The sequence below is a fragment of the Taeniopygia guttata genome, chromosome 9 (assembly GCF_048771995.1).
Source record: "Taeniopygia guttata chromosome 9, bTaeGut7.mat, whole genome shotgun sequence".
Lineage (NCBI taxonomy): Eukaryota > Metazoa > Chordata > Aves > Passeriformes > Estrildidae > Taeniopygia > Taeniopygia guttata.
Genome location: NC_133034.1, coordinates 2764943 through 2790326, shown reverse-complemented (window position 1 = coordinate 2790326; position 25384 = coordinate 2764943). Strand labels below are relative to the sequence as shown.

Below are 25384 nucleotides of genomic sequence, written 5' to 3'. Positions count from 1 at the left end.
TATAAAGGATAAGAAATCTATTTTAAGCAAAACATTTTTCTTATGTCATATACTTTTAGATTTAATGTCTTTGTAACAAGCAAGACTCCAGGTTATGAATGTTTCCTATAATCAGTGGGTGAAACATGATATTGCAACAGACCTGTATTCCACAAAGTGAACTTGCTGCTGATTTTCTCTTTGCTGTTTATGTTGTTTGGGGTCCTTCTTGCTTTTCCAGGCAGAGGGTGAGAAATTGACTGAACGCTCTCGTTTCTAATGACGTCAAGCCGTTCTGAGTTTTAGCTCTGCAGGAGAATAGTTGAAGGTTTCAAGTGTTTAAGATCTATGTGAAAACAATTTGCTTACCAAAATCAATTTACATTTTCAGTCTATTTTCAGAACTCAGCCTTTAAAATTTTAATTAATAATTCTAACTGCTTTGCAAAGCTGCAATTTACCTGACCCCGGGAGAAATCAGAGCTTGTTTAGCCTATGAAAATCTGAGCCTGGTTTGCTCCGGAGGGGGTCAGCCCCAGAGTCCTGAGCACACGCTGCTCCTCTTCAAGTTTCAGTGGCAGAGCACAGTCAGCCACTGCCAGGAGCACACGGCTGGGTGCACCTCCTGGGAATATCCTGGGGTCAGAAGACTGGGGAGGTTCACCAAAAGGTAAAGATATATTATACTTGGGGTTGATATCCAACATTTAGGAGAGAAAAGTAGGGGGGAGCTAATAGAAGAACTTGTATTTTTTCCTTTCCCTTGGCAGTAAGGGGCCAGAGGGGGAGATCATCCTTCTAGGAAGGAGAACACAGCCAGTTAGCTGCCCACATCAGCTCCACGGCGTTGCATAAGGCCTCATTTAGTACCAGGTAATGATCTTAATTTAAGCATGCATGTCTCTGCCCTCGCCTCGCTGCTCTGCATTATGGGCTCGCAAGTTTGCTTATGCTAAAGGGCAGAACAAAAATAAATTTCCATACTCCCAGGCATGTTCCATCAGCCTGTGTTGGAGCATGGGCCAGTGTCCAAATACTTCGGATATGAAGTGAATTTGGGCTCCAGGACAGGCTCAGACCTGCTCCTGAAATTACAGGGCGATGACACCAGGGTCCTGCTTTTATATTTGCAGTTGACTGGCTGCCACCACTGGGACCCCCAGCTGTGACAGCAGAGCTCTTTTTTAAGCGTCCCGGCTTAAAATTGACCTTGACTTTCCGTGGTCAGCAGGGACAGGGACACTCTGTTTTGTGTTACTGTTGAAGAGGAACTGGAAATTCTGAATTAATTGGGTGGAGCTGTAGCTCAGGTAGACAAAGATTCTATCTTGGTTAATTTTTTTCATGTAATGGTTTTTGTTTTGGTCACGTGGGCTGAACACCCACCCCACGAAAGGGTGTTATTCGCTTGCTGGAGGGCTTCGGAAGGGCTCCCTAGAGCCGGCACAAGAGACCGTCCCGCTGGAAGGTGCCCTCCCGATGCAGCCGCTTGCTGCGGTGCACCTGAACCTTTTGCCCGCTCACGGGGCGGGGTGGGTGGGATATACTTGTGGGGTACGTGGGGTGTCCCCGGCAAAGGGACGGCGATGGCAAGAGCTCGCAGCGCCGGCAGCTGCTGCCACGGATCGTTGCTGCCGCCGAGGCTCTGCCGTGCCCGCCGTCCGTCCCGGGGCGCTGAGGGCCGCCGGCAGCGGGGCCGTCCGGGCGGGGCGGCGGGACTACAGCTCCCAGGGCCGCGCGGAGCGGTGACATCATGTGCGGTGGCTCGGAGGTCACATGCCCCGCCAGCCCCTTTGTTTTGAGCGGCGCTGGCAGCGCGACCGGCGGCGGAGAGGCCCGAGCGCGCTGCACCGCTCCGCACCGCTCCGCTCAGCTCCGCGCACACCCACCCGGCCCGACCGACCCCGGCCCGGCGGCGGCTCCGCGGGGCGCAGCGCGGCAGGGCGCGCTCCCGGCTGTGAGTGCGGGGCGGCGGGGCGCGCTCCCGGCTGGGAGGGCGAGGGGTGCGGTGCCCACGGCGGGCCGGGAACCCCCGGGGAAGGCGCGGAGGGCACTGCGGAACAGCCGGGGCGCGAGGCCGGGACGCGGGGTAGGCCGGCACCGTTAAATCGCTCGGAGGTGACAGCGCGTCCGGGGCTCTGCTGGCAGCGCCGCGGCGGCGGTGCCACGTTGGGGAAGGGCTGTGGGCACCTTGGAGCCCCGGGGGCCGCGGCGGTGCGTGTCCTGCGGTGTGCGGTGCTGTAGCTGTTGTTGTTGTTATTGTTGTTATTGTTGTTGTTATTGTTGTTATTGTTGTTGTTATTGTTGTTATTGCCGCTCCTGCCCCGCGGCCGGCGCTGCCGGCGGGCGCTGCGCCCCCGGCCCGGCGGGCAGAGCGGGGGGGGCGCGGAGCCCCCGCGGGACGGACCGGCGCGAGCCCCCCGAGCCCCCCGCGGGCGCGGATTGGGCGCGCGGGCGGGCGGGGGCGGGGCCGCGGGCGCGGATTGGCCGGGGCGCGGGGGGCCGCGGGCGCGGATTGGCCGGGGCGCGGGGGGGCCGCGGCCCGGCGGGGTGAAGGTGAGCTGGAGGGCGGGCCGGGAGGAGCCATTTTGTGCCGCCGCCTCCGGCCGCGCTTCCCTGCGCTCGGCTCCGGCGCTGTTCCCTGCGGCAGCAGCTGCCGCGGGCCCTGCCCGGCCCTGCCGTGCTGTGCCGTGCCGTGCCGTGCCGTGCCGTGCCGGGGCTGGGCGCGGCCGGGTCCGTTCTGCACGCGTCCCCGGCGCCTTCCCGGGCGGCCGGGCCGTGCTCCACCCCGGCGGGCGCTGCCCGGTGTTGGATGTGCTGGCATCTGGCTGACCCCCGGGCCCTGGAACGCTGTGGCCAGTGCTCAGGCTCGGCTTTGGTTTAGCAAAATCTGCATCACGTGCAAGAACGACAGCGAAGCCAAAGGGGAAGGACTGGAACTTTTTCACTCTTTCTTCCCCATGCGTGAATAATATTATGCAGTGTGCTTTTCCCCCCTCACTTTTTCATTATTTAAGTTGGTTTTTTTCCCTCTGAGGGACCTTTTCGTTTACAAAAAGGTACATAAAGGGTTCTGCAGTTTCAAGGTGTCCCTTTTCAATGCTTATTTTTGTTTTGTTTTACTTAATAATCGTGACTCTCATGTCCAAATCAGTTCCTGTTTTTTTGCTGGGTGACTTTTGAGGGCACTTAAGGGTTTTTTGTGTGTGTGTCACTAGCTTGAATTACTGTTGACTTTTGACATTCTTTCTTTTTTAGAAACCAGGATAGTGTCCTACATTAGAATGAAAAACTTCTGCAGTTCAGCTAACTCTTAACCACGTCAATCAGTTCGATCACGGTCAGTTCTTGTTTACTAGTTAATCAGTATTCTTAAAGACTTCATCTTAGACATTCCAATCTTAAATAACCGTTTTGTTAAAAAAAAAAAAATCTTTAAAACCAACAGCATTTTTGGTCTTTTTGACATCCCAAAGAAAGATGAAGGAAAGCGAAGTGTTGCGTTTGTTTGGGAAGGTTGTGCTGTTTTTCCCCACGCCCTCTTGCTCGGCGGGAGGAGCAGGTGCGGGGTTCGTTCTCTGCCCCTCAGTGCCGCACCTGCGGCGCCGCCGCCGCCTTATCTCCCATCGCAAAGCTCAGCCCCGGCTGCCGTTCCCAGGCCTCGCCATGAGCTCGCCGTTCCCGTGCTGGTGTCGGCTCTGGGGGTGCCGGGGCAGTCTGCGGGGTGCTGCTGCTCACACGCTCACACCGGTGCCAGCGCACGGTGCTGCCGGGCCTGCCGCCAGCGCCTCCCCTTCTCCCCTCACGGCGCTGCCCGCGCCGGGCAGGGCTGGACTCGCCTCCCGGGCACTGCAGCAGCCCAGCACAGCCGCAGGTACGGGACAGCGCACCCCGAGGGCAGCAGAGGGGCTCGGGCACACCTGGGGACCGGGTGTCGCTGCAGGGGCTGGCCCGAGCTCGGGGACACACGGGGGACAGGAACCCAGCTGCTGGCGCTGCTGTGCGTGACACACCGCGGGTTGCAGCAGAGGAAGGAGGAGTTCAGTGCAACATAACAGTATTTTGTGTAAGAGGCTTTACTGATAGAAGGTGTCAGGGCAAACGTTTATAGACTTCTAGCGGCCTCTGAATCTGGCTTCTAGGGTATTTCTGAGGAACAGCTTGTGTGACAAGGTTATGGATGGTGTAGGTGAAGGAAATAGAGGAACCTGAACTCGTGGTGAACCCAGCTTAACTCAGAAATACGTGTGTGAGGTAACATCCGTCTCAGAGCCATGTCTGTGTTTGGAAAGCATTTATAAAACCTGTTGATTGTAAGTGTGATTTGGTTTTCTTTTCTAGTTTTTCAAATGGGCAGACTGAATGCTTAAGATCTGTCCTTGTTGACCCTTGATCAGACAAGCAATTCAGTGGCTTTTGTATTTATTTTTTTTTTTTAATCAAATAATTCCCAGTCCTTGTGTTTGGAGGGGAAAAATTGTATTTTTCTTTTGCTTTGTTTAAACTTATTGAAGAGATCTGAGTGTTAATTCTCTGAATGATTGGTGTTTTGCAGTGCAGGGTCTTTAGGCAGGTAAGGCATGCAGGAAAGGTGCAGATAGGTCTGTCCTGCTATATTTCCCCCTTTTGCACAATATCCAGCTCAACCTCAGGCACAGGTTCCCCTCTGCATTTCCCACTTTGGCAGCTGGAAGGTGACATTTTAAAACTGCTGGAGCAAGATTTGCAGGAAGGCAACACGTAAATGTGATAGAGCTGAACATGTGACACTGTTACTGATAGGCTTGTGAAATTGTTTTGCTGGAGCAAACCTGCAGAAGTAATTAACTGGACAGAAAGTACATTTAAAAACAGTACGTTCTGCAATGAAGAGGAGTTCTTTCTCCTTTTTAGAATCCTATTTGTGATTTTACAGTATTTATTCCCTTGAGTAGATTTTACTCTGTGGATTTTTTTTTTATTCTCCCATTTCTTTAAACTATTAGGACAGTAAAAAAAAACATTTGCTGACCACTAATTTTGTGATATTCCAAGCATAAAGAAGACATTGCTTCCTTCAGTGAGCAGTTGTAGCCCAGAGCCCTTGTTTCTGGTTATTAATGATTGCATAATACAGTGCTGTCTTAACTTCTCACATAATGAGAAAGATATCATCTTGAAGAATTTTTACTTAATTGCTGTGTTTTGCCCTTTCATGCAACATCAGGGTCTTGATTTTAATTTCAGGCTAACTTTCTTTGGAAGAGGTCCATTAGCTTTTGTGAAATTCACCTGATTTAAATCTGCGATGCTGGAATTCAGCCTTTTGTGTCTATATTTATATTTGCATTGTTATTTTTCCCTTTGCTGCTGCTGCTGCTTTGTTTCTGCCCACTTCCTCATGCGAGTAGTACCTAGCTAGCTGCAGTTGGAATTCAGTGCAGGGGCAGGATTTTGGCAGCAGAGCTGCTGAGGTGCTGGGGGTGGTTGCTGGTGTTGTTTTGTATCGGGGCTGTGTCATTCCAGGGTGAAGTGATTGTGCAATAGGGGGATAGAATGTCAGCTACAGATCAGATTGTTTGTGCCTGTTAGTTCTCTGAAGCAATCAGTTGTTAGATAGGCTCATTGCAACAGCGTTTTTCAGGCATCAATGTGACAACTGGTCCTAATTTAAGTCAAATTAAAATTAAGTATTTTGTAGGGTAAATGAGCCCCAGACCAAGAATCTACCTTGTAAATTTGTGTAAAAAATTTTATTGGGGACGTGATATAGTTTTAGAACCTCTTTTCTCAATGAGTGAAGGGACAGCCTGCATTCTTTCCTTGCTGTTTGTTCAGATGGTGCCTTTTAAAGGTGCTGTGTAAAAAGGCTGTTTAAAAAAAGCACATTCATTGTGTTCTATATTAAGTGGTGACGTGGCCAGTCTGGGACTGGGTAATTGCAGCTCTGAGGATGGGAGCTCATCAGGAAATGAAGTTGCTGAGAGGAGTTGGTGTTTCCTGACTGTGGATTCAGGGAAATCGAATAAAACCTTGGGAGGCATGAAAAAAGTTTCCCTAAGCTTGAAAATAACTCACTTTGTGTCCTTGTAGCCATACAAATAAATATTACAAGCAATTGGAATTGTGCCAATGCCAGGCCTGAGAGAGTGCTTTGCCAACCTCTTGCTGCCTCAGTATGTCTTGGTGTACATTCATCCAGGTCATTTTAAAGCTCAGGAGAAGCAAAAAGCCCTGTTGTGGTAGGTTGGTTCCTCTAGCGTGTGCTATTTGCAAAGTCAGCTGCATTTTCTTCACCTACACACTTTAATATTGGCACACACGAACGTTTGAGTATTTGATTTTTGCAACTTCAGTGCTCTGATAATGTGAGTGTGTGTTTGCATGCTGGGAGGAACCTTTACACTTGTACTTGAAACTGGAAGGTGTTCAAGCAAAAACTTCTGCTTATAATTTTTTGCCAGTAGTGCTTTGGAAACAGAAAATCCCCTGTCTTCAGCAAGTTGCCCTTTGTTCATATTTCCAGTACTTTTACACAAAAACTTGTAGTTCATCTTTCATTCTGATCTGTGTGTGCTAGCAGTTTACATTAATTTTTAATTGAATCATAGATTATCAGTGAACTAATTTTTAGATGTTAGGAATGAACAGGTAGAAACTTACTGTCAAGGTTAGTTGTTGAGATCACAGGTTGCTATTTAACTCTAGCGTTATAAGACTTCATTATGATAGACTTTATAATGAAAATGGAGTGGTTACTCAATTAAATTTTTGCTTTTAAAATTTCAGTCTTCTCCCCCTCCCTTTTTGACAAGTGCTGTTATATTAGTATTTTGGAGGCTTCAGCTGAAATGAGGACCACACTGAAAAAAGGCAAAAGTTGAAGCTCTTGATCATTATTCAGGAGAAATTTGGCTTCTGTCAGCCAGGTGATTTGCTGGAGCTCAGATCTTGAGATTTTTTACCTTGCACACTAATGCAGTACCAGCGATTCTGGGACATTCAGAAATTGCCCAGAATGTCCCAGGCAGCTGTTTTCTGGGTACATTTTGCATTTAATGCTTGGCAGTGATGCACTGCCCTGGGCAAGGTGCACACTAATTTGCCCTGTGCCACCTCCAAGAAAGGTCAACAGTTTCACCAATTCTTAGAGTGAGCAAACAAGTATCTTGTCTAATTCCTGTGATGCAGCTAAGAGTGTGTCAGACTGAATACCAAGGTGTTTTAATTTTTCAGACCGTTGCACTGAGAAGGAGAACCTCTGCAAGTTTTTCTCAATGACTCTATAGCCAACTGATGTAACAATGGTACTAATATTGGGACGCAGACTGAATAGAGAGGATAGCGGGATACGAGATTCCCCTGCAACCAAGCGGAAAGTTTTTGAAATGGACCCAAAATCGTTGTCAGGCCCTGAGTTTTTCGACTTCTCCTCGGGATCATCCCACGCAGAAAGCATTCTCCAGATCTTCAATGAATTCCGAGACAGCCGGCTGTTCACGGACGTCATCATCTGCGTGGAGGGCCGGGAGTTCCCGTGCCACCGCGCCGTGCTCTCGGCCTGCAGCAGCTACTTCCGAGCCATGTTCTGCAACGACCACAGGGAGAGCCGGGAGATGCTGGTGGAGATCAACGGCATCTTTGCCGAAGCCATGGATTGCTTTTTGCAGTACGTGTACACGGGCAAGGTGAAGATCACGACGGAGAACGTGCAGTATCTCTTCGAAACGTCGAGCCTGTTCCAGATCAGCGTCCTGCGTGACGCCTGCGCCAAGTTCCTGGAGGAGCAGCTGGATCCGTGCAATTGCCTGGGCATCCAGCGCTTCGCGGACACGCACTCGCTCAAGACGCTGTTCACCAAGTGCAGGAACTTCGCGCTGCAGACCTTTGAGGATGTGTCCCAGCACGAAGAATTCCTGGAGCTGGGGAAGGACGAGCTTATTGATTACATTTGCAGCGACGAGCTGGTGATCAGCAAGGAGGAGATGGTGTTCGAGGCCGTGATGCGCTGGGTGTACCGCGCGGTCGAGCTGCGCCGGCCCGTGCTCCACGAGCTCCTGACGCACGTCAGGCTCCCGCTCCTGCACCCCAACTACTTTGTTCAGACTGTGGAAGTGGACCAGCTGATCCAGAATTCCCCAGAGTGCTATCAGCTGCTGCACGAAGCCAGGCGATACCATATCCTTGGAAACGAGATGATGTCTCCCAGAACTAGGCCACGCAGGTGAGGAAATTCTTTTAACCTTTTTTTTCTGCAGAAAGACATAATTTGATATACAGATGTTTGATATATGCATGCCTGGAGAAGAATATTTTGCAGATTATTTTACTTTGCTAAACTCTGGAGCTGCTGCAGTTATGCTTCTGTGCTTCCCCACATGCATGAGGCTCCCGTGTCTCTGGAGAATGTGCATAAATGAGTCTTTTTGCACAGAGCACTTTTTTGCTCTGAAAAAAGGTAAGTGAAGTTATATTACCTTGCAAGTAAAATACTTTCTTATGGTTAATGTTTGCTAAGGGAGATATTAAGTTACTTCATATAATAGCAATATCTTTAAGAGATCTTATTGTGCTTTGGCAGGAAAACCATTCAATTTCCCCACCTTTCTTTTTGTAGCAAAGTCATGTAAATGTAGAGCACACCACAAAGGATGTGGATGGGGGTATTATGTTTTCAGAGTATTTCCTTGCTATACATCACAAATATTTTACAGATGGAGTAGCATATGTATTTGTAATAGAGAGCAGGACAACAGGTTGTTAACTGTAAATAAACCAAATATTGTATTTTTAAAGAATCATGAAACAGTTCCTGAAGTATTTCATGCTCATTGGGTGACATTTTAATCATTCAGAATTGGTGCTGCTTAATAATGTGTTACACAAATAGGTGACTGAAATTGCAAGAAGAAATGAGGAAGAATCCATTAGTGGCATTTATGAGCAATGGCTATTATGATTCTTTTTTTCCTGAAAAATATTTTCCCTGCCTCATGTCAATGGTAGTACAGATGATAGTTCATCGTTAACTCCAGCTGATTTGAGCAGTTTTTAATAAAATCATATGTTACATTAAGGTGATGCAATGATGGTCTAGACATTGTATTAGGAGTTACTCTTCTTTGTTTACTCTTACTCATATGTGGTTGCTCTACAGTGACTCTGCAGGGAACCTTTATTTTTTTGGCAGGTGTTAAAGGCTTGCTTAAGGGGAAAAAAACCACTTGGCAGTGTTTGCCCCATTAGTGGCTTTCCAGTCGTCAGTCCTGCCGTGAGAGACGAAATTCATCTTAAAGTGCCTGCAGCCCTGCTCCCACCCAGGCTTTCCAAGCTGGAAACTGTTGTGAGAGGTCTTTGCAAGCCTTTGGATCACAACAGTTTGGGAATTCCTGCACTGGTTGTTTCTGGGCTGGAATTCAGACACTTGGAGGGGGCTGCAAGCTGCAGTGTTTGGTTTGGTGTTTATTCTGCTTTTCTTACTCAATTGGCTGAGGAAGGCAAATACTCTCAGGAGTTCTGTCAGTGTAGGGGATGTATGTGCTTGAAATTCTGAACATCCCCAGAGCAGGGCTCCAGTTTGCAAATGAAAGTACTTGCCTAATACAGGTGATTTCTAAAGCCAGGGGGTTTGTTGGTTTTACTGCTGAGTTAAACTGCAGTGGGAGTTTGAGTAAGTAGGAACAAGAGAAGTAATTTACAAAGAGAAAAACTGGCTGGCATCCCAGCAGGAATTTTTTCCCCTTTTCTATATTACATTCATGGAATAGTTCCTTGTCATTTGTTTCTGTTGTCTGTTTCCGTTGCCTATAGCAAAAAGAGATCATGTTTTGAAATAGTTCCCAGGTCCTCTTCCCCCATGTTTTCATCAGCTTTTTTTGAGCATTTTGGGGGGCTTTGGGGAGGGGAGGGCAATGGAGAGCTCTTCTCTTGTTTTCTTGCCTTCCTCCAATGTCTTTTCTATATAAACTGTTTCTAAAAGGAGACAGGCTACAGGATAAAAAATTCCCTCACCAGTGCTTTTAGTGAAACTTGGGGATATAAATTGCTACCAGTTGTATGGATATGGATGCACCTGTGGGTGAAATGTGTTCTACTTGTTTTTCAAAGAACACACAACATTGTAATTCAAGTTGATTTTTTTTCTTTTTCAAGCCAGTGAACGGTTACCTGGTAAGTTAAGAGTTAAATAAAAGTTTAAAGTGTGGCATAACTGTTCTCTTTGCCACTAAGGCATCCTTGGCAAGTGCAGGTCTTTCTGAGACAGCCTTTCAGTCATGGACCTGCAACAGTGACATCTTGAGGCTGTGCCTCCTGCTCCCTCTGAGCCTCTCCTGTGCCTCCCGTTGTGCTGCACACCGAATCTCCAGGCTGAGAGCAGGCAGTGAGCAGTGGCACACTTCCATACCCTAAACTGCTGTGTGCTTTGAGTTACCTTCAGGCTTTGAGCAAAGCTGCTGTTGAACAGTACCTGAGTGTGCTCTTTAACCAGGATGTTTATACATTTTAACATGTCCTTTTCGGTTGCCTTTGGAAAGCTTTAATGTAGTCCCTTATTTTTCCCACTTGGAGATGGGTTTCTAGTTCACTTTACATTTTGCCTGCTACCTCATTTACTACTCAAAATTGATTTAACAGCGAGGAAGAAAAAAGTAGTGATTTTCTAGAATTTCTGTAGTTTGTTTGAATTTCTGTAATTTGTTTTCTGAACTTACCATGGTTTTGAACGTGGTCTGTTTGAGCTACCACAAGTTCTTCAGTCCTGCTCATGGTGTGCTGGTTGGCGTTTTCACCTCATCAAGGGGTGTGTGTGGAGCTCAGGACCCCAGGAAAGCCTGCTCTTGGAAATGCATGGAATTGTATGGCACTGTTGGTTCTTCCACTCCCTCTTTTCTGTTTCATGCCCCCATTCTTGGTGGGATGGTGTCTCCTGGAATCTTTACAGCCTGGTTTAACACCGGTGTTACTTTGCTCTCGCTGTGTCTTCTGAGGGCTACAAGAAGGGCTTCCTGTACTACTGGTTGAGGTCACAGCTTTTTCTAACCTTCATTTAAATATAGCCTTAGTTCTTTTCTGGAATTAGCCTTTGCCTGAATGTTCTTTTTGTGTATTCCTACCGCATTTTACTCTTTTTAAAAATGGATGTGTGCTCTGTCATTTGGAAAAAAAAAAAAAAAGTATTTGGAACTAACTATAAAACCTGCACAGTGCAAGACTCGGTCAAGAAACTACAATGGAGAAAATTTTTATTTCCTGAAGAAAAAAATCTGGTCATATAGGTAATGTTAGGAAATTTTTTTGTTCTCTTTGGATTTGAAATACTGTGCTAAATGAATATTTTCTTGAAAAGCTCCATTACAGCAATTCATAAAAAGCTCTCTCCGAGCAAAGTTTTTTGGTTCATTTAGTTTTAAACCAGACAGATAATCTGTCACAGTGATCTTTACAGTAGGTGAATGGAGGCCTTAATTCTAATCTAGAAAGTAATGCACAGATAAACCTCTTTGTACACAATTAGCTGGTGTCTTTGGGCTTGCTTCTAAGGCAAATTACGAGATGAATGTCTTGCTTTTATGGAAGTTCTTTTCTTGGGCAATGCTTTGTTGGCACAGGAACTTCCCGTCTCTTACCCTTTGAGAGATTCTTTACAGAGTTGTTCCTCAAAAAAGCAAAAACCAGTAAACAGTAAATACATAGAAACCAGGAAGGAGCGTGACTTCAAAGCTGAGCAGCTGACAAGAATTTCTTCTGCTGGGTTCAGGTGTGTAAGATCATTCCTCAGCATTTATCTCATCCTGTAGGATGTTAGCATTTAGCATTGCCTTTGGCTGTTTACAGTATTCTGGGTAAAAACATCTATGGAATATTTCCATTTGGTGTGTGGTGACAAGGTGATAGATGGGCTCATGAGTTTTTTTCATGATGTTTCAAAACAGGGAAAGCCTTATCTGGATTTATAGGTGAATATGTACATAAGATCATGTTAGGGATTTTAGGGACAGATCATGGAACTTTTATCTCAAATCCAGTCATAAATCTCTTCTTTATTTTTGGGATAACACTGCAGTACTCAGCAGTGGCAGGAGCGTCTGTTCTATGAGATACCTCTTCACAGTGGGATCATAGAAAGCACAGCACAACAAAAAGGCTCATCAGAAATAAAATCAGTCTTACATTCAGTTTTGATTAACTGACAGCAGTCCTTGAAATAACTATGTCAGTGCAAAGTGCTTTAATTTGAAAATGCTCTGAAAGGAAAGGAGTTTGACAAATGCTGACAAGAAATCATAAGTCTGAGAGGAGGAAAAAATGTGGTCACAGTGTGATTTGCACATCAAAGATAGTTGGTTGATTCTCTGCATTCAAATGTGCATTAATTTTTGCTAAATAAGTTTTGTTACTGCTGTGAATACAGAATATGTATAATGTGGTTAATAGAAGGAGAATCAGTGTGTGGAATAGAACTTAAAGGTCTGTTTGGATACATTGCTGTCTAATGCCTGATTTAATCCCACTGAGTTGTAGTTTTTGGTTTTAGGGTTGAACTTTTATTTCAGTATTCCTTTATATTTCCTCCTGTCACTGCTGTTTTCTGCTTTACTGTGCACTGGCTCTAAGGTTGTTTTTTTTTTTCCTTGTTTTGGTGACTACATTCCTTCTGCTTTTAAACACTTGGAATATTTAGGTGCTGTAAAGTATTACTAATTTTGTGAAGCTCAGCAGGGGGAATGAAGACTGATTTAATTGTGAAACAGATTGTTTATCTCATTGTCTCCAGCCTGGCTTGAACTCTGTTTCTGATCTATGTGTACAGTCAAAGGAAAACCATTATTATAGTAAAGGCTTTCTGTGTTATTTAATTACATGGTTTTTACATAGAGCATTGTGCAGTACAACTCCACCACTTACACAGGACTCCTGTCAGTGTGGTAACCTGCTGTGTAATGAGACAGCTGGAAACAGTGAAAACCTGTTTGCTAAATGATTCTTTCTTCTGTTTTCTTTTTTTCATTCTTGTTATGAAGTTAAAGCTAAATAGTATTTTTTCTGCTTTTCACAAATTTTGAAGACAATGTTGTTTGGCCTCCCTATACTAATATCCCCTACATCTTAATTTTCTGTGTTCACTTTTTTAGATCAACTGGTTATTCTGAGGTGATAGTTGTTGTTGGAGGCTGTGAACGAGTTGGAGGGTTCAATTTGCCATACACGGAGTGCTATGATCCTGTGACAGGAGAGTGGAAGTCACTGGCTAAACTTCCAGAGTTCACCAAGTCTGAGTATGCGGTGTGTGCTCTGCGGAATGATATTCTTGTTTCAGGTGAAGAACCGCCAAAAACATCGACTTCTTTCTTTGCTTGGTTGGTTTTTGTTGTGTCCTGTTGATGGGGTGTGTTTGTTTTGGTTTGCTTTTGAAGTAGCGTGGCAGATCTTTGTACTGTGAACTTCCAGAAGCTCAGCTGAAAGTCACTTGCTGCTGTGAACACCAGCCCCAGCACAATCTTACTGTAAACAAAAGTGTTTTCTGGAGTCCTTGTTTGGCATGAATCCACAGTTTTTTACAGTTGATTCCAGGACATCAGTTGTATTAAAAGAGACCAGCTTTTTTCCTGCTGTGAAATACAGCAGGAGCCTGTGTGCAGCAACAGCTGGGAAAACTACAGACAAAAAACCCTGAGCAGGCTTTTCCCAGCAGCACATTCAGAGCTTTAGCAAGGGAAGATGACAGGGTGCAGCTGGTGTTCAGACAGCAGGCTCTGTGTGTTGGTTTAACCAAAGAGGTGGTCTCCTCAGGTGTGTGTGCTGTGTCATCTGAACAAAGTGAGAAGCCAAGGAGATGCCCACAGAGCGGGCAGAGGACGGGCTGGGAGGGATGTGCCACGGGCAGGGCATTTCTAGGGTCTCATCTGGGTGGTGACTAAGTACAGGAAGGAGCTTGGGCAAAAGCCAGTAAAATGCATCACAACTTCAAGAAATAATCTGGTGTGATTTCAGCATTATGGGAAAGGAAAGTGTGAGGAAAACAATTTACTGTGTGATTTCATCTTTGAAATCCACTGCAAATTACTTATTCAGTATAATGTATAAATACTGATAGATCCTTGTTGCATCCCAAAAAGGGATATAAAGTTTTCACTGCCCACTCTAGAGGGGCATGTTAACAGGAAGCATTATCCATTCAATAATTGTTCAAATTGGCTTATGTTTCATTTTAAAGGTGGAAGAATCAATAGCCGAGATGTCTGGATTTATAACTCTCAACTTAACATTTGGATCAGAGTTGCCTCCTTAAATAAAGGCAGATGGAGACATAAAATGGCTGTTCTTCTGGGTAAAGTAAGAGAAGTATATTTTAATTTTTTTATAGTGGGAATGTTTGCTGTATGTAAGAAAACAGAGGAGAAAGTACTTAAGTATTACTTTGTGATTAATATCAAATAATTAAAAAATATGTATTTTCAATTAAATACTTCAAACAATTAGGCTCTTCATCAGTCAGACACTACCCATGGACATGAAATTCATCTTACTGCTCATTTATTTTTTTGGGGTTTTGCTTTTTAGTCATTGAAGTGGCTTATTTCCAATAAACAATTTTTTTGGGAAGCAAAGAAGCATCTGGATTTGCCTGTGCTTCAAAAGTGCTGTCTAACAGTTTATGTATTTATTACCAGAAACTGGTACTACTGAATGTCAGCAGTTTTATTTAGTGTTTTATATTGAAATTAAGTGAACACGTCGTGTGGAAATGGGAGGTTTTGATATATTTTGAAGGCAAATATGCCTGACCATAAAACCACTAGCTGGGACTCCCTTACTGAAAGTTAGACAAGATGTGCATGTGGTGTCACTTGGTCTTCTTAGAGATGAAACGTGCAGCTAAGCAAGCAGAGGGAAGAAGGTAATCACAAATAATGAGGAGCTCTGCTTCCTAAATATGAAAGAAGAGACAAGAAAGTAGAGTTTACAAACTGAGAGGAGGAAATACTTCAGTAAGCAAGTAGGGAAAAAGCAAAATGCCAGAAATGCAAAGGTAAACTCAGATGGGCGTTTGCTGCTGCTGTTGTTGCTGAATGTTACCTAAAATAAAGAGAAATACAGAGGAATGCCTTTTCTAACAAATGCTATTCAAATAAGAAGTTTCTACTGCAGTATTAATAATACTATGCTTTGGCATGTGTTTGCAGTGTCATTCTACATGTGAGTGAATGGAATTCTCCAGGGAGTCTTTACCTGTTATTTTCAGACCATATTCTTCTCCTCCTGTGTATAAATAAAAAATGTGAGGAATGTGTCCCTTGACAAAACTAGCAAATCAGCCTTAAATTAATTTAATTTGATATTTAAATGCAATACCTGCTGTAAACACGAAATTATGGTTGTTTTCACCACTTTGTGCAGGTGTATGTGGTGGGAGGCTACGATGGGCAGAACCGGCTGAGCAGTGTGGAGTGCTACGACTCCTTCTCCAACCGCTGGACTGAGGTGGCTCCCCTGAAGGAGGCTGTGAGCTCCCCGGCTGTCACCAGCTGTGTTGGCAAACTCTTTGTCATCGGGGGTGGCCCTGATGACAACACCTGTTCTGACAAGGTCAGTTAGCTCTGTTGGGTTGCATCTTCTGTACACAGCAAACTGGATTGCTGGTTTAAAACCAGGGCCTGCAGGAGATCTGCTTGAACTGTTGACTGTTTTTTGCTGGATGGGGTGTGGAGTTATTCTAATACAAAAAATACAAAGTAGAAAACGTTAATTGAGCCACTGTTAAAATGTTAAAGCCCACTGTTACTGTGGTCTTTCTAATGGATACATTGCATATGTCATTGGCTTCACAAGTTCTGTCAATTCTTTAGTGGGAATGTTCAGAAAACAATGTAAAATATTGCACATATGTATAAATTATTGATACATGGATCTGCATGTAGGTTGACTCCGGTTACTTTGGGGAGGCACTTGTGCCTTGTCTCTACCTGGTGTAACCTGTGTGGGCATGCCAGGCTGATCCTTCAGTTGGGCTCTCAGTCTGAAAGGCCTGTCCTTGTTTCCAGGTTCAGTCCTATGATCCTGATACCAATTCCTGGTTGCTCCGTGCCACCATCCCCATTGCCAAGAGATGTATCACGGCCGTGTCCCTCAACAACCTGATCTACGTTGCTGGCGGGCTCACCAAAGCCATTTACTGCTATGACCCCATTGAGGACTACTGGATGCATGTACAGAATACATTCAGCAGACAGGTAATTACCAATCAAAAACCCATAGACAGCTGAAAGGTACTTTTTGACATTGTTATCTTGGCATTAAATAAGTATACGTTTGCTTATCCCTGATAGAATTGCATCTCTGATTCCATTCTTGCTTTGCCTCTCCATCTGTGTAACTCAAAACATCACAGAAGAGGAAGTTTCTAAACCAGGAGCTTTTCAGCTGGGTGTCACTTAGGCAGTCCAGGCTCTGCTTGAGAGCTGTTACTGTTGAAGAACAGCATAGTGGACGATGATTTCATTGCATAGACATTACCTTCTGTTGCATGTTGTCATTTAGACTGAAGGGAGTAATTTCCTTATAATTGATTAAAGCCTTTCAGTGTACCAGGAAATACTGAAGGCTGTTCTTATAGTGTGAAAAAGACCCACTGTGCAGCACAGAAAGTGTCTGACTTCAGCAGTGACCACACGTGGGACACCAAGCAGGATTTGAATGAGTCCGCTCAGTAGTGAAGTGTGTGTGCAGCAGTTACATTTCCCCATGTTTTAAAAACACCAATCATATATTCTGTAGTATTACCTTAAGAGAAATTTGTCCTTTTTTCCCCAGCCGTTCCTCTGTTTTAATTTTTGTTTTTTATTTAAATGAGTATTTTTTCCATGCCTGCTTTTGAGGAAGAAATAAAACCCTATCTCTGTTTCAAGTAAGACATAGCGCTGAATTTTCTTGTGCACTGTTTTTAGTTATGCCCTTTTTCCTCTCCACATTTACATCCCTCTTTATTATCTGTTACTCCTCTAAGGTGCTTCTCCTTTTTCCCATTCTTTGCATTAATAGTACCCACTGTAGTCCCTCTTCTGAAAACCTTTGTTCTCTCCTCCTTTCCCTTTCTCAGATCTTTCAGTGGTAAGCACAGTGTTCAGTTGTATTCCATTGTTCTCTTTGTCTGAGCTACATGTAGTAAAGGCTTGGACCTGAAATAGTCTTGTGCTGCTGCTTTCCCCAATTTTTGTGCTTTTGCACCGGCCCTTTCAGGAGGGAACATTATAGGCCAGGCTGTTCACAAAAGGCAGTCGCAGTGCTGCCCTCCTGCACTGGGGCAGACACAGACAAATCAAGCCTTGCTTTTTAAATAACCGCGTGTTCCCTTGTGATTTCTTGCAACAGGAGAACTGTGGCATGTCTGTGTGCAATGGAAAAATCTATATCCTTGGTGGAAGACGGGAAAACGGTGAAGCCACAGACACTATTCTTTGTTATGACCCTGCAACGGGCATTATCACAGGAGTAGCAGCCATGCCCAGGCCAGTATCGTATCATGGCTGTGTGACCATTCATAGATATAATGAAAAAGGCTTTAAACTGTAATTTTTCTTGAAAAAAGAAGAATGAATCCAGTGGTCTGCTGCAAGACAGGCTTTTTAAAGATTCCTGAAGTGGGAATTCCCTGCCGAAGTGTCATATGAAAATTATATCCTGTGCCTTTAGAAAAGGGGTTAATTTAACTTACCAAACTAGTCTACAAACCTATCCAGTAACCAGAGTTCAGATATATCTGCCTGGGCTCTGATATGAGAGTAGGACGTTGTACAGAGGTCGGAAAGTTTGCCCTACGTTCGATTAGTAATTAAAACCTTGAAAGCTTTTTGGGGAAAGTGCCTTCAGCATTTGTGCCTGTGTCTTTAAAAGCAATATATTCAAGGTGTTTCCAATTCTGCCAATGGGAAAAATACATAGGCAAATAAATCCCAAAGAATCATCCTGGATCATTATCTGCAATTTAAAAAGCTCAATTATAATTCATCTATCATTCTTAAAAGCAGATTACTTGGCTTAACCAAGTAGATTTTTTTTTGTCAGATCATGCATGGGTTGAAATTTAAAAGAAGAAAAAACAACAACACAAAAAACCAAAGCAAAACCAAAACACCAACAAAACAAGCTACGTTGGACAAATACGAGAATCTCTAAGAAATGCTTTCTTCTGAAGGACAAACTGGTTGTTTGGTGAGCCACTACAACACACTGCAGTGATGCTTTTGTGCATTAACCCTATGGAACTTATTCATAGTGCTCAGAATTGTCCAGCAAAGAAGTACAAGGCTACATGGCATGGAAAACCATTGGGTTCAGGCATGCACTTGTGAGGCAAAGTTTGAATCACGGTTTTTACCTTTTTGAATAGTATGGGTGAAGGCTGAGAGTTACTGGGTTCACTCTTTGCTCACTGCAATTTCTAAACTATTTAGGAAATAAAGGATGTTGAACTTTGGATTCTCACAATTTTCTGAATCACGTTATAAATTACCCAATGATAGAGGTGGGGACTTCACTTTGTGCCCTGCAGCTTATAAGTTGGTTTTTTGGATGTCTCATCTGCAGAGTATCCAGCAAGTATTTCCTGGCCTTTCTTCAGACAATCACTTACTGTAGCACAGTTAAACTAACTAAATAAACTGCTTGACCCCAAATAAAGAAGTTCTGGAAAGGTTCCTCCTTTCACCAGAAAAATATCTGTGGACCTGTCCATGTAGCCATATGATGTGTTTTGGATAATTTTGAAGCCTAGGAAGCACCTGTATTTTGATGCACCACCATTATTAGGTTGGGTTTTTTTTCAGTAAAGGTATTTTTTTAAGTCCTCCCTAGATTTCTGTCTAGGACTCCTTATTTCCAGTACACAGTTGTACAGTTGAGGCACAAAGTTCATAAAAATTGAAATAGTACTTGGGAGTTGGAAAATGAGTAGGATTGTCTGTGTACCAATTTCCTGTAAATCACCAAAAACCTCAGGAACTGCCTTTCAAAGGAATTCTGAGGACAGCAGCCAGTAAGGAAGTTGGTCAGTGCCAGGGCAGAAAAACCCCATAAAACCCCTGCAGAGCCAGCCCTGGCCTCGGGGTTCTGGTCTCTGTGCTTGCTCAGGAGGGTGAAAACAAGCACCATCTCTGGAACGTTGTTTGTTCCACTGGACTTTCCTCATCTGTTTTCCCAGAGTATTTCTTCATGAGATGGAAATTCTGACCCTCAGCGAAGCTATGCCAAACTGGGAGTCACCATTTTCAGTAACGTGGTCATGAGTTTTAAAGAGCACTGGGAGCTGCACTTTGGGATGCATTAACTTGTAACCTCAGGAAAGGACACAAATTTCAGTTTCTAGCTGAATACCAAACACTGCTTTTGATATGGTAAGAATACTGATGAAATACAAATCATTGCATATCAGTGATGTAGTCAGGAGGTCAGTGCCTGAGCGTTCACGTTGCCCTAAAAAGAAAATCCCTAGGAAATATAAGACAAATGAATCAGATAAATTAATCCTTTTCTAAGTTTCATCTGTTTTGCTCACCAAGTTTTACTTTGAAATGGCAGTTTCAGTACCTGTGAATAAGGTATGTTGATTGCAATGGTAATTGCCCTGTAACTGATTTTATGTACTAACAGCATATATAGCTTGTGCCATCGTTGTAAATAAAAATGACAAAGACTATAGGAGCACTTCATGAGAGATGCAATTTGAAAAACATCCTCCTTTCCTTTGATTTCCTCCTGTTTGTAGTCAGACTTGTAATGTTGTCATGCTATACTGTTTTTAAACAGTGCTTATTCTGTAGGTATAGAACAGTGTCATTTAATCTGTGTTTATAATACTGCACTACTCTGTAAATAACAAGATATTGCTTTCCAAGGTTTTGAAGATACATTTTTTAGTTTAGTTGTCTTTTCTTAACGATTTATGTACTGTTACCTGTTTTTGAAAATGACAGTGTTTAATGAACCAGTAAATGCAGAAATGTAGATGCAGAAAACTTCTGCTTACAGTTCTTTAGAATCTGTATCAAAGCTGAACAGTTACAGGTATGGAGCACTGCTAAATAGCAGTTACTTAAGCAATGATTTCTTTAAAAAAGGCAGTGAGTTTTTCTTCTTGTTTACTCTGTAAATAATTTGCACTTATGGCCTTCTCTGTTACAACAATTATTTTTAGATATACTAGAAAATAACAATTTGACCTTGATTTAATGAAAATGTACCATTTTTCTAGAAGGATGCATTAATTTGGAAGTTGCATTCCTGAGCCACTTGTTCTCCAATGCATTTCACGTAGGTATAGATGGATTCAGAGATTTAACCTCTCTTATGCATATCTAGATGCTTGCAGTTTATGGGCTTGAGCAGCAAGTTGGTTTTAGTTTTTTTCCTATGTCTCAGCTAGGAGAGAAAATTATTAATGTCATCTACTATAATCAAATTATTTCCATCATAAATGGGAGTAAGTTTGGTAGCTCTAGAGCACCTGCACAAAGATGTAACTTCAGTCCAACCATACACAAGAGGGCTCAAGTATCTCCAAGTCACATCTAAAAAGAAATTCTAAGAATTGTCTTCACTCTGCTAAACAGAAATGAGTAAATATTTTTTATCTATTCTGATGCCCATTTCTGTTCTTAGCAGTGTGATGTTAATTGAAAAGACAGTTGATGCTTTCTTGCAGCCAGGCTTCTGGAAGGTTCTGAATCACAGATCACTGCAGCACGTGCAGCCTCTAGCCCTTGACTTGTGGCTGAGCATTCCCCTTCTTCAGCCATCAGCCACAGAACATTGCCTGCTAATCTTGTAGCTGTACCTGGAGACTCCCTCCTTGGGAGTGGTTAAGTGGGCATAATTTGTGGAATCTCTTCCATTTTATACTGGTAGTGTGGTGTGTCTGGTAGGCATTTGGGGGATTGGGCTTTCCCCTGCAGCACCAAAGGGGTCCAGACTGTACTGTTATTTTTATTTTTGATTGACATCAATGCCGTTCCAATCAAAGATAGCTTTGTTTCTACACTGTTGAAGCAGAGATATTCATGCAGATTATGTTGATATGGACCCTTACCATAATTTGCTGAAGCTTTTTAAATAGTATTTTTAACATTGCAAAGTTTTGAGAGGCTGATGATGGAGGAAGAGGAAATGCTCACCTGGACAGAGATTCAGAGGAAGCTTTGGTCACCTGTGCTTGAGAGCAAGGGTGCTACTGCCTGTTCAGTTTCTTCCTCAGAACAGCTGAGTTTACCTCATTATCTTGGGTAAACCCTTGTTTATCCTGCTTGTCTCTGACTGCTGCAGGGGCAGAACAAGAAGCAGGCCCACTCCCTGCCTGTGACTTGATGTTTGCCCCTGCCCGAGGCACAGGGCAGGTGCTGGCCAGCAGAGCCCGGGCTGAGTCCATCTCTGAAGAGCAGAGACAGGAGAAAAGCATTGGAGCAGGCTCAGAGATGGCAGGAGGAGACCCAGGGTGTTTGGGGGTTGCAGTTTAGCTGGGCTTGCTGAAACCAAGGTGTTCAGGATGCTTTTAAGTTTGCAATTCCAGATGCTGAAACTCAGGTGGTAAAAATGTTTCATATTTGTCAATTCACTGAACTCACCTGGAGCAATAAAGATGCAGATATGCTTATGGTCTGCTAGTGGCAATGCTCAGGAAAGCCAGGGGTTCATTTTTCTGAATTGCCCAAATAGGCAAGTAGCTGTGGGGTTCTTCTTTACCACTGAAGATGGCAAAACCCAATTCAAGAGGATTAAGAATGTCACAAGACTTGATCACTGTGAGGCACAGCAAATACTTTCATCTGAATGCAGTCTCGTGTACACAAGAAATTACAAATGAAATGATTTGTTGTGCCTGGTTAAAAAAATCTAAGCACCATATACTCGGAAAAGGAACCTACAGGGAAAGATGAAATTTCTAAGCAGAAACTTGCTATCTGGTTGGGGGCCAAGCAGTGCTTTGGGTTTTGTAAAATATGTTTAGCACACAAGTTTTCTCAGTATGAAATTATTTCAGATGGCATTAATTAAAATGGATCACGATTTTGTAACCAGCCTCCCACCAAGCCCAAAGCAGCTGTGACTGTTCTCTGCTCCCTGCCTTTGTGTCACACACAAGTTCATTATAACGTTACTGTCTAAGAACTGTAAGCTAAATGCAGGAATATTTCTTTTTTTCTACTGTAGAGATCCAGCCAATGCTAATATGTTTATGTGTGCACATCTGTATGTGAATTATTTTGTGATCATTCTCTGATAGTGCTGTTACAAGTGATGCACATTAAGGCCCTGTGTACAACTTGTTAATACTATAATCAGGGCTTAGTTTGTATGATTAGCTCCAAAGAAAATGTGTGTTAAATTTGAAAATACCTGTGCCTTGAATTCACTTATATTTTTATCTATTTTGAAGAAGAGTTTGGATTACTCCTCCCAGTTTTTTGCCTTTGTTATGATTGGTCTTACTGTCCAGACTGTTAATGTCCTTCTAGGAGAAATAAATCTTGCCATTCATTAATTAGCACAGTTAAACTTCTTGTTTAGAATATGCCTAGAATGCTTCCATTATTACAGTGCTATTGCAGATCTAATCTAGGGAAATCAGTATTTGTTTTTTTCTATTTTTTGTTTCCAGCAACGCCTCAGTGACAAAGGACTGAGTTTAGTCTTTGACTTCCTGTCCTTAACATGTTAAGTTTCTTGTATTAGTCAGTAGCCTCTGTGATATTTCTGAACTCTCCGAAGTCATCAACCTCTTGTTCAAGATACAAAATATGAAGCAATAATATGGTGCAGCATGGCAATAAGCAAATCAAGAGACTTGAATGTAATGTACTTTTACTAATTTCATCTGTGTAAATGCTGGACCTATGAGTCATTCTCCTTTTGGTGCACCTGTAGCACTTTGGAGTCAGATTAATAGGAACTACTTGGCCATGGAAAGAGAGTTTACCTCCTGAACAGTTACTCATACGATATTTTCGCCTGAAATCATATTTTCCTTTTTTTTGCTGAGGAAAACAGCAGTTCTTGTTATTCCTTGCCAGTTCCTTTATTTACTGAAACATAAAAGCTGTAGTTCACGGAGAGCTGATCTTGCCCTCAAGAACAGCCTGGTGCAGCACAAATGACATCTGAACAGGAAAGCTCAGACCACTTACTGTGTGCCAGAGTCGATGTAACGGATCTCACACACAACATTAAGGTCTTCAGATTGTGCTGACAGTAGAAAAGTGATTTTGTAATGTAGCATAACTGCAGTAACACCTGCTATATTTAAATATACTTCTTGCATAATTCTTTGGAAGTTTTTTAAAGTTCAGTGTATCTAATAAACATTTGCCTTTTGAATAGTTCACTGTGGTTTATTTAGTTTATGAGAAGTTCCAGGGTGGGGCTTGGTGGTACAAGGAGGAAACTCCCTCCTGCTTTTTTGGGCCATGTAACTTGTTGGATTCTGCCCCTTGTGCAGTCTCTCTCCTTTGATCTCTTCTTCTGCCTCCCAGTCTAGAGTTTTCTCTGCTGATCTTTCTGCCCTACCATGGGGAATAAAGGCAAGCTGGAGGCTGCACAGAAGAGCAAACTTGAAAGAAAACTGGAAAAAGTAAAAAGCAGGGAGTGGGATATGAAATACTGGGTTAGTCCTGGGTATTGTGATGAGAAGAAAATGTGAACGGACTGAGAAGGCAAAACCAGCATAGGAAATTGGGAAAAGGTAACAAAACATTGGGAAGGTCACTAGCAAAACATGGTTTGGACAGAATCCTGTAGGTTTATTCTAAAACTGGAGGCTTGGCCATCTCAAGATGCCACACACACATGGCAGAGCAGGGGGCAAGGCTGCAGTGTGGCCAGGCTCGGGTACAGCCCAGACTGGCTCCTGCTGCAGAAAAGCAACTTTCAGGCAAGTTCAGTGCTTGCAGAAGCTCAGCTTACTGCAGAAGGAAGTAATTGGGACAAAAATCAAAGGGAATCCCCACAGACTGCAAAGCAATCGAAATACTTTTGAGAGCTGAAAAGCCCACCTTAAGATATTTTACATCTTAAAGACAGTCAACTGGTGGCAGTATTCTAAGAACAGCTTCTTCCTCTTTCCATTAAGCAGAAGTAAGGAAGAAAATAAAATTAAAATACACTACAGTCATTCCTGGTGAATAGGATACTGATTTGTGTTTAAGAACAGTCTCCATCAATCTGCCATACTTCACATCTGGCAGAAAGAAAGGTTGGTAGTGTCAGAAAGGGTAGTAGTAATCCTGAAATGAGAAGACCTTAAGGGCTAAGCTTTGGACATTCAGCATAGACCTGCTAATCAGTGGCCTCATAAATCAGTTTGCCAATCCAAGAGTGAACAGGATGTTAATTTGTGCTGGTTCAGGGCTCACTGCATGAAGCCTGAGGCTGCCATGGACCATAGCATTGATACCATTAGCTGTACCTGACAGAGGTATTGCAGCCTGGCCAGAGCCAAACACAAACCATGGCATTAACCGCACCCATTGCACTGGTTTAGCTCTGATTTGAGAATATGAAGTATGATGAGTATTAAGTATAAGGGTTCTTTGAAGCCTATCTAAGGGTAGACCAGGGCTCCCATCCTGCCCCATGCTGGGAGCCCCTGCTCTCTGCAGCTCGATCACTCCAGGACTCCCTTCTTGAGTCTTTTCTGCTGCTAATCAAAGGATCACAGAATCAATTAGGCTGAAAAGATCTCAGAGATCGAGTGCAGCCTAGAACTGAACATCACCGTGACAACTAGACCGCAGCACTAAGTGCCACATTCAGTCTTTCCTTAAATACCTCCAGGGAAGGTGACTCCACCGGCTCCCCGGTCAGCCCATAGCAATGCCTAATCACCCTTTTTGTGAAGAATTTCCTCCAATGTCCAACCTGAACCTCTAGCACAGCTTAAGGCGATGTCCTCTCATCCTGTCCTGTTCCCTGAGAGCAGGGCGGGCCCCACCTGGCTGCAGCCTCCTGGTCAGGAGCTGTGCAGAGCCGTGATGTCCCCTGAGCCTCCTTTTCCTCAGGCTGAGCACCCCCAGCTCCCCCGGCTGCTCCTCACAGGACTTGTGCTCAGCCCCTTCCCAAACTCCGCTGCCACTCTCTGAACACGCTTCAGCACCTCGATCATTCTTCCGTGAAATATCTTCCACGCTAAAAAGTCCTCCTCAGACCTTTTAACACGTTAAACCACGATTGTTCCAAACAGCAGGTCAGGATCAAATCACTGCATCCGCCTCTCCATACACGACCCCGACCGCGTCGCCCATCTCGGTTTCTCCGCTGCTCGGTCGCTCCGCCGCGGGGGAGCCGCGCGGCCCCGGCCCGGCCCGGCCCGGCAGCTCCGGCCCGAGGGCGCTCCCGGTGCCCGGCCCGGCAGCTCCGGCCCGAGGGCGCTCCCGGTGCCCGG

The 25384-nt window shown here is 44.1% G+C and overlaps 1 protein-coding gene and 2 long non-coding RNA genes across 9 annotated transcripts; 1 reads left to right on the top strand and 2 right to left on the bottom strand.

Moving 5' to 3' along the window:
- On the bottom strand, window positions 1-2248 carry LOC115496469 (uncharacterized). The gene is made up of 2 exons (XR_003961972.3): window positions 1869-2248; window positions 1-287 (listed from the first exon to the last, which is right to left on the bottom strand). It is a non-coding gene; the product is annotated as an uncharacterized lncRNA (long non-coding RNA).
- KLHL24 (kelch like family member 24) lies at window positions 565-23324 on the top strand. 7 transcript variants are annotated; one of them, XM_030280917.4, is made up of 8 exons: window positions 576-649; window positions 750-852; window positions 7195-8182; window positions 13092-13276; window positions 14174-14292; window positions 15358-15546; window positions 16002-16190; window positions 17329-23324. In XM_030280917.4, the coding sequence occupies exons 3-8, from the start codon at window positions 7263-7265 to the stop codon at window positions 17527-17529; spliced, it is 1803 nt and encodes a 600-aa protein (XP_030136777.1). In that variant the 5' UTR covers window positions 576-649; window positions 750-852; window positions 7195-7262; the 3' UTR covers window positions 17530-23324. The 7 variants fall into 7 exon arrangements, with proteins under 7 accessions (XP_072789257.1, XP_030136777.1, XP_030136776.1 ...); XM_030280918.3 differs by lacking the exons at window positions 576-649; window positions 750-852 and adding exons at window positions 1764-1936; window positions 3238-3319; XM_072933156.1 differs by lacking the exon at window positions 750-852 and having other exon boundaries at window positions 565-649.
- Window positions 23316-25384, bottom strand: LOC140684675 (uncharacterized). The gene is made up of 2 exons (XR_012057300.1): window positions 25149-25384; window positions 23316-23507 (listed from the first exon to the last, which is right to left on the bottom strand). It is a non-coding gene; the product is annotated as an uncharacterized lncRNA (long non-coding RNA).

Coding starts and splice junctions, on each gene's coding strand:
- KLHL24 (XM_072933156.1), top strand. CDS start 7,263: ATGGTACTAATATTGGGACGCAGACTGAATAGAGAGGATAGCGGGATA. Junction 8,183..13,091: donor CCCAGAACTAGGCCACGCAG/GTGAGGAAATTC, acceptor TCACTTTTTTAG/ATCAACTGGTTATTCTGAGG. Junction 14,293..15,357: donor TGGCTGTTCTTCTGGGTAAA/GTAAGAGAAGTA, acceptor CACTTTGTGCAG/GTGTATGTGGTGGGAGGCTA.